The sequence below is a fragment of the Gossypium hirsutum genome, chromosome D06 (genome assembly GCF_007990345.1).
Source record: "Gossypium hirsutum isolate 1008001.06 chromosome D06, Gossypium_hirsutum_v2.1, whole genome shotgun sequence".
In the NCBI taxonomy this organism is placed as follows: domain Eukaryota; kingdom Viridiplantae; phylum Streptophyta; class Magnoliopsida; order Malvales; family Malvaceae; genus Gossypium; species Gossypium hirsutum.
Genome location: NC_053442.1, coordinates 52,673,217 through 52,681,540, shown reverse-complemented (window position 1 = coordinate 52,681,540; position 8,324 = coordinate 52,673,217). Strand labels below are relative to the sequence as shown.

Below are 8,324 nucleotides of genomic sequence, written 5' to 3'. Positions count from 1 at the left end.
ATTTTTTTACATTTTTTATTTATGAATTAAAATAAATATAATAATATTTTAAATCAAAAATTATAATTACATTAATTATAATATAATTTCGGTAAACCATATATTTATTTGAATTCATATGCTAACATCATTATGTGTACAACAACCTTGTACATAGTGTGTTGGAAATCGAATTAAATTAATTCTATAATTAATTTAATTCAAGTGACACATAAAAACAATACCAACTATGGTTTATTCTGTTCATTTTAACTATAGGGTGTGACCCTGTAGGTTCTTGTAACGTTAGCAGTAATACTAGAACGATTCCAATGTTACAAACAATGAGTGGCATCTAGCAATGCATCATTGCTACCTAAGTCACAAGAGATCATGATTCGACATTACCTTTTATGATTAACCTTTTATGCAATAATCCTTAAGTCCTTTATCTCTGGATTGGACACAAGTCATGGAATAGTCACACTTGTATAGTCCATTCCATGTTCCTTGATATTTTAAGCAGACTACGATATACAAATAAGTATGACATCTCATATCAACTTATTTGAGCATGGCCATGCATTTCTAGTCTCACTTAATCAAGTGGCCTAAGATATTACTCCCATTATGTAGGAGGGACTTATTCTATATCGACCAACCATATCCCTCTACATCGATTGTGGTATATTCAACACCAGCCTTTATAAAACAACCAGTTACGGTGTACGTTTGACTGTATCAAAATATACTACTCACGATGTTGGGATTATGATGATCTCAAGTCTGAGGATCATATACATATTAATCACTATGAGTAATGTCGTGACAATTACATAATAATCCAAGAAACATACTCATAATGGGCCAATCCAATATGTTGTTCTCTAACACACATATTCATGCATCGATTCTGATATTCCATATCAATGATAACTCTTTATCATCAATCAACTACATGTTAGTCTTAATGCATTATTGTTGTCCTATCCAACAATAATATTGACTAAGGATCTTTTAAGAATAATCATATTATTCTTAGGACATTATTAGAAAACAATTTATTTATACACACAGAAAAGAAACTGAAATAATAATGGTAACGCCTTATATTAATAAAATGATAAATCAAGTATGTTATTACAACCATCTCATGATTGATCTTTGGGCATACTCTAACAATGAGGCACTGGGTGCCAATTACTTCGGTATAACCGATGAGACACCAGGTGTCAAATTTATATAGCGCTGGGCATAGTTATTACTTCGGATTTATCCGATGAGGCATTGGGTGCCAAACTGGTGTGTTGGTTGGATCCGTGTATCCATCCGAATCTGAGTCATGTTAATAAGGGTAATTAAATAAAATGGTATTATGATTGATATTGGATGATATTGCATGTGAATTGAAAATGTGATAGTGATTTGAAACATGAAAATAAGATACATGAGTTATGTACTCATGAATTGGATATGGAATGTAAAGTGTTATTGTTTAAATGATATGTGGATCAAATTGTGAAAAGCTATTATATAGCAAGTGATGAGAATTGAGTATGGTATGAAATGATGTATTCATGAGTTGAGTATTGAATGGATAATGCCATTGTACAAATAAATGTGATTTGATATGTGAATAACTATTTATATAGCAATTGTGTGAATTGGGACATTGTTTAACAAATGAAATATGATAGCATATGATAGTCATGATACTGGATATTGATATGTGCTTAAAATTCAATTATGCATATTATATTATCTTGTCTTTAAATATTCAGATCATAGAAATACCACTGAGCTTTACTCAGCATGCGGTTTTGTTTTTCCGTACACAGATTAGGTACTTCACTTTTGATTATCGATTCAGCATCCACCAACGATCCCGAACTCAAATATGGTGATGTTTATCTTTTGTGTCGACATGTACCTAGGACGTCTAATGATAGTTATTTTGTGGATAGATTATAATGTAATGTTGGTTTGGCATATATATAAACGTGTGTTTGTGTTTGAAGCCATAGTATTGTATGGTAAATTGAACCAAATCTTGATATGTGCATGTGAATTTAAGTTAATGTTTTAGGTAGTTTTGAGTTAGGCCAAATTGATGAATTTTGACATGTTTATAATTTTAATTTAGTTGATGTTTTGATGATATAAATGTGGTACCAATGAGGGTACATTGGTTAGGCACCTAGGATGATTATTTTAGCATGTTTTGAATGTTTTTGATCGTGTCTAGGACAAGTTAAACGAATGGTTTTTGAGTTGTTTAATGTCCAAGCTTGTAGGAAATGGTAGATTTGTTGTTTAAGGCACATTTTAGGTCCACACGGCCAAACACACAGGTGTGTGACTAGGCTGTGTGAGACACATGGCTAACACAAAGGCATGCGAGGCCATTTTGAAGTGTACACGACCTAACACATGGGCGTGTGGCTTGGCTGTGTGACCCAAGTCAGAGAGTTACACAGGCTGGGACACAGTCGTGTGTCCCTACTTCAAATGCCCATACGGCCAGACACACGGGTGTGTGACTTGGCTGTGTGAGTCACATGGTTTGACCACACAACCGTATGAATCCTGCAGTTAAAATTTTTCTAACTTTTTCCTAAAATTTTCAAATGTTCCCAATTTAGTCTCAAATCGTTTCTAAAGTGTTTTCAAACCCTCAAAGGCTTAATAAGAGACTCTATGCATGTTAATGATGAATCACTTTATGATTTTTGAAATGTTTGGAATGAATGATTAGATTAAGATTACTCGATAATTCTTTGAAACCCTATTTCGGTGACGGATACGGGTTAGGGGTGTTACATATACGTCGTCGTTTGAAACGTCGATGACATCGGCATGTAATATGTTGGAGACAGAGGTGGTGGTCCAAAAAGAATACCTAGAGTTGATGTATAAATAGAAAATGTCGTGCAAGATGTGGTGCTTGTGTAAAATGACGAGGTTAGTGAAAACACTAGAATAAGTCGAGCCATACTGACTAGAGGGTGGTGTGGCCATCAGTGTTTGTTCTTGCGTTGGTGTAGATGATGGACCTATCTCAGCAACTACTCTTGACCTTGGATGCCTAGACGTCCGTCGTGGCCTCCTCGCATGATGTTGCCTACCCCTCGCCTCTTCCGCTAGTAGATATCACTTGCCATGGTGTCTAAACCATGGCACGTACGCCGAATCACAGGCTAACTCCCGAGTGATAATGGGTTTGCTATTAGGTAAAATTCGTACCTATGGTTCCAAATGTTGATATATTCCAAGTGGAATGTAGGCTAATTTTCATCGGTTTTCCCTTGCAATTCGATATGGTGCAGATCTTCTATGTCTTGGGTGCCGATAGAATTGTTTGCCTAAACTCAAACTGTCGCATAACTCTATCTGATTCATGCATCTCCACCATAGCATACACTACCAATGACACCTTCACGTGCTAGATGATGGGATTTACCGAAATAAAATAATGGGTAGACTCCACATTTCGTCATCTAAGATTCATAAGTTTTTATTTTGGGCATAGGAAAGTTTTGCTTTTATGTATTGCTGTTAAAAACCATTTGATTTTGCTCACCTATCCTTAATTTAGTGTTAGTCTACACTCATTTTATGCACCCAACTTTTAGTAAGTTTTCATTTTGGTCACTTATTTTATCTTTCTAATTTTCTCTATTTTAGAAATGATTTTTAATGGTAGTGCCTAAATTGCAAGTTTTTGATCTAACTAGAATAGTTCTACTCTATGGAGTGCCACTCAGTAAATGATTTATTCAACTATTGATCAAACCAGCTATTAGCTAAAACCCAATGTACCATTACACAAGATGCAATTGCAACCCCAATAAACAACCTTAACTTCTTACAACCACTTACTCAAATAGCTCACTTACAAACAATTTTAACACTCACAAATAATGTCTATGTACTGAGTGCAAGAATACAAGAAAATTCGACAGTAAGTAAGCACAAGCATTTTTAAAGATAGGGCAAATGAGACAACCTTTCAAATCAGTTTTATAGAGATAAATACTTCAATTTGGTGTTCTAAACTTATCCAAAAATACAATCAGATTATCTAACATAATTTCATCCACAAGACAAGACTTGATAAGGCATATGGACTCATGTCTTCCACAAACAACCATATTCCATCATCAAAGTTTGAGATAAATAAAATAAAATCTAAAATTCATTTACTTATAGGAAAAACAATCACGAAAGTCCAAGCACTATCATTTAAGCTATCCTAAAGTTAAATCTAAACTGCTGTTTAGAAATCTATCTAGATAGCTTGTTTAAACAAGAAATCGAAACGTTAGCATTGGACAGCTTTAGCCCAACAATAAGATTTCTGAAATTAATTTTAGAATGTAACCATTTACACATTAATCCTCCTTCACATATTAAGGAATCACTTCAAAAAAAAATTCCATAGCTTTACCTTCTTTAATTAAACTAACCATTTAAAAATTCAATAATAATTTCATGCTTAATTTCAAGAAAATATTTTTTACTATTGAATTACATTTTTTTAAAAAAATGTGTAAACCAATTGCCAAATGTCGAAAATCTAACTAAACCAGTAAAGTCAAATTGAAGTAAAATATAATAATTCTTTTTACACATGCATCATATTATTTAATTGTTATTTTTAAATAATTGTGAGCATATGTTTCGAGATTTAAAAACTTGTCAACAATTACATGCTATTGAATACAAATTTTGGTGAACAAATATACGTAAGATTTTAATAATTAAAATAAATTTCTTGTTTATAAAGTAAAACAAAGATGTAAATAACGATATTAATTTAATCCAAATAATTTGAATAGAATTAGCTCTTAAACTTGAAGAAAGAATACTACAATTCAGGTCAAATACTTTATTCAAAAATTAAATTTACTATTCAAGTTCTTCACTCCTTTAATATCATTTTAAAGTCAATTTAAGGCATTTGAGCTTTGTTCAAGAATCTTTCGAATAAAAAGAACAAGGAGAGTAAAACAGGGTCAGTGTCGCGACATCTTGTGACTAGTGTCACCACCTTGAATCTTTTATGCTAAATAAGTAAAACTTCTTTATATTGTGTTAAGATCAATACACATATCCAATGCATGTATCAATCAATTTAATCCATATATACTCCAATTTATTGAAAAATACTTCTTTAATTCATCTTATAACAATTGCTAACTTAATGTTCTGTCAATTTCATTTAAACTTCTCTTACATATTAGCAACTTCATTACTTATATTAACTTCTTAGCATTACAACTCTTCTATTATTTTCCTCCTCCTCATCTTCTTTTCACATCCTATATGTACATATATATATATAAGATATTTGGTTTGTAGTATAGCATGCATATATGTAATATTAATTATTCTTTCACTAATTATACTGACACTCTTAACAAAGCGTCTACTTTGAGTATCAGTTACTAAATTATTCATAACTTTGCCCAAAAAATTCAAATTAAAATCCACTTGTTGTTTTTGAGACTAAAGTCAATGAATTTCTACCATAAAATTTCAGATTTTCACATAGCACTGTTGTTATTTATCGTGAAAATAACTCATTAAGACTTAGAATATAATTTCATCTCCTAAATATTTGTTTACAATTTTTAATGATTTTTTCAAAGTTAGAATAAGAACTCGAAATTAATCTGACTGTCTCACTTAATTATTTATCTCATGATCTACATTACTTTGCTTACATTGTTCTTCTATACAAGACTATCCTCAATAGACTTTAATTCATATTTGGTTCAACCTCTAACTCAATTTATACAGTTTATGGTTAATTTTCAAAGTTGAGCTAGTGGTACTATCCAGAAACTGTTTTAGTGAAATATTTATTTTCCATGATTTTTGTATTAGTTTGAATTGGATGTATATAATCATTATATTTTGATTATTATTGTTGTTCAATTTAGTCAATAAATTCAAATGTTAGTAACATATTTATTTCTTTACCTTAACATTTCTCATGATACAAATATATATCTCTTTTCCTTATAAAATTTAATGTCTTTATATACCATTATTCTAAAAATACTTTCTATCTCTACTATTTTGATTAAATTATCATATCATACATTCCAACCACAATATATCTAACTTAATTCTTTGAACACAAATAAATTAATATGACTTATCTCTTTTGTCAAGAATTACCTTATCTTTGCTTCTCTTCCTCTTTTTTTCCCATTAATTTCATGGCTATCATTTTTTTTCTTCTATTTTTTTGTCATTTCCATCTACTAATTTCTTACTTTTAATTGATGAACTATAAAATAATATTAACATACTAATTTTTTTTAAAAAAAAACATAAGCCATTTAATTTAAATCCAAGATAACTTGTTAATTAATGGAATGAACTACTACATACACCAAGCTTGATTTATTGTTGATTATAAATATTATCATAACTTCTCTAGGCTAGAGGGACCTAACAAAGCTAGACACAAGGAAACTTTAAAATAAAAGTAGAGTCATCACTAATCAATTTAAATTAGATCGGTTAGTTACTTATCATCTAAAGTTTATGACTAATTCTAAAGAAAAATTCTAAAAATTAAGACTCTGTCTTGTACTAAAATCTAAGTTAGGAGTATGATTACATGTAGGAAAGTTATAACACCCCTGTAATGTCGGTCCAAAGACAGTCCTATGAAGTTCAGTAATTAGGGTTCTTATCTAAAAAAAAACTAAAATGACTCCAAATAACTAGCTCAAAATGATAATACCCAAAATATACATTATTGGAGGAGTTGACATTGTTCAAAACTCTAGTGGTTTGCTATTTATCCATAGCTTCAAATTTGCTATCAAACTTTAAGCTAGAATCCTAAATCTTCTGTGTTATTCTTCTTTTGCTAAATATCACATATTGGTTTTGTAGGTTGTTGGGTTCTAACAAGAAATGGACCAACATCATTGTTGGACACACTAATTGAAATAGGATGGAAACTTCAACTAGTTATGAATGCAACTAGCAGACAACCATCAGCTGAAAAAAGCAGCGATACAATAGTCTATGAATGCTTCCTAAGTTTTATTAGCTTTTCTTGGCCATAAATGTTTTCGATTTTGTACCCAAAAAAGTATAAAAGTCAGATAAAGAAACTTAAATCTTAAAGTTTATCTTAAAATCCAAGATTTGAAAGCTAAAAGTTAAAAATGTAAAATCCACATCTAGAAAGTAAGAATAATAATTTTTAAAAAAAATCTAAATCTAAAATCTAATTAGAAAGATAAGAATCTAAAGAGAAGTGTGTGTTTAAGCCCTTCAATAGGTGCTTGGAAGATTCCCCAATTGCTATGGAACCTGCATAATGATGGCTTGCTAGCTACCTTCCTTGAAGTCGTTCAGAGAACTCCATCAGCACATGACCTCAATGATTATGATCAATTCTTGCAGAAGCATTGGTGGTGGTTCCATTTGTGGATATTGAAAGTTTTTATTGAATTGTCTGCGACTCATTGGTTCAAGGTGTTAGCTGTTAATGTGAAGTATCAAGGATAATCTATCAACTTATGTTTTTATTCATGAAAGTTGTTTACAACATCAAGTGCAACAATCTACTCAACCATCATGCAATTGGGCTATAGTACAGATACAGACGTAGAAGAGTCTCTGAAAGTGTTGGTCATCAGGCCAATCCTCCGGACTCTGTTGGAATATACATCTTTGAAGTCATTTCTAGTCTTGAAAATTGAAAAACTTGACGCTCCTTTGACAAATACTTGGAGCTTGGCATCACAGTAGTGGCCGAAGAAGATGAAGCAGCAGCAGCAGCAGCTACCATGGTGGCACTCACAGGGATTGCAGTTGGTGAGCTCTTCAACGTCGGAGAAAGAGAATTATCATCGTTGCTACCATCTCTATCCTCTTCATTGATAGTATCCAACATCTTTCTCGTTCTGTGCCTCATGACAGTAACAAACTGTGGTGGAGCAACCTCCATAAACAACCTCGGGAACGCGAACTGGCCATGTTAGGAGCTAATGAAGAAGGAAATGGGTGAAACATGGAAACCCAAGGAGGAAATAGTTAAGAAAATAACTCGAAGTATGGATAAGATTTATAAGAACAGGTTAGGCTTACATTGAGAGTGGTGGTTCATTCTTAAGGATTTTACTCCTAGTACCGCAATTACTGCTGATAATAACTTGCAAAAGTATGATGTTACTTACACTGTCCAGGAGATGAGTCTAGAGTGGGGGGACCTTTTTTGATCTCTATGTGGCAAAGCTTGATTGGAAAAGGAGATAGTTTTCAGTAAGCATTCTGTTGGATCAATAGCTTCCAAATATTCACTTTTCCGATCT

General features: G+C 31.9%; 1 protein-coding gene across 1 annotated transcript; it reads right to left on the bottom strand.

Moving 5' to 3' along the window:
- Positions 1–7,645: 7,645 nt before the first annotated feature.
- Positions 7,646–7,999, bottom strand: LOC107901873 (uncharacterized). Its single transcript, XM_041095603.1, has one exon. The coding sequence runs from the start codon at positions 7,958–7,960 to the stop codon at positions 7,646–7,648; it is 315 nt and encodes a 104-aa protein (XP_040951537.1). The 5' UTR covers positions 7,961–7,999.
- Between the last annotated feature and the right edge of the window lie 325 nt (positions 8,000–8,324).

Coding starts and splice junctions, on each gene's coding strand:
- LOC107901873 (XM_041095603.1), bottom strand. CDS start 7,960: ATGGAGGTTGCTCCACCACAGTTTGTTACTGTCATGAGGCACAGAACG.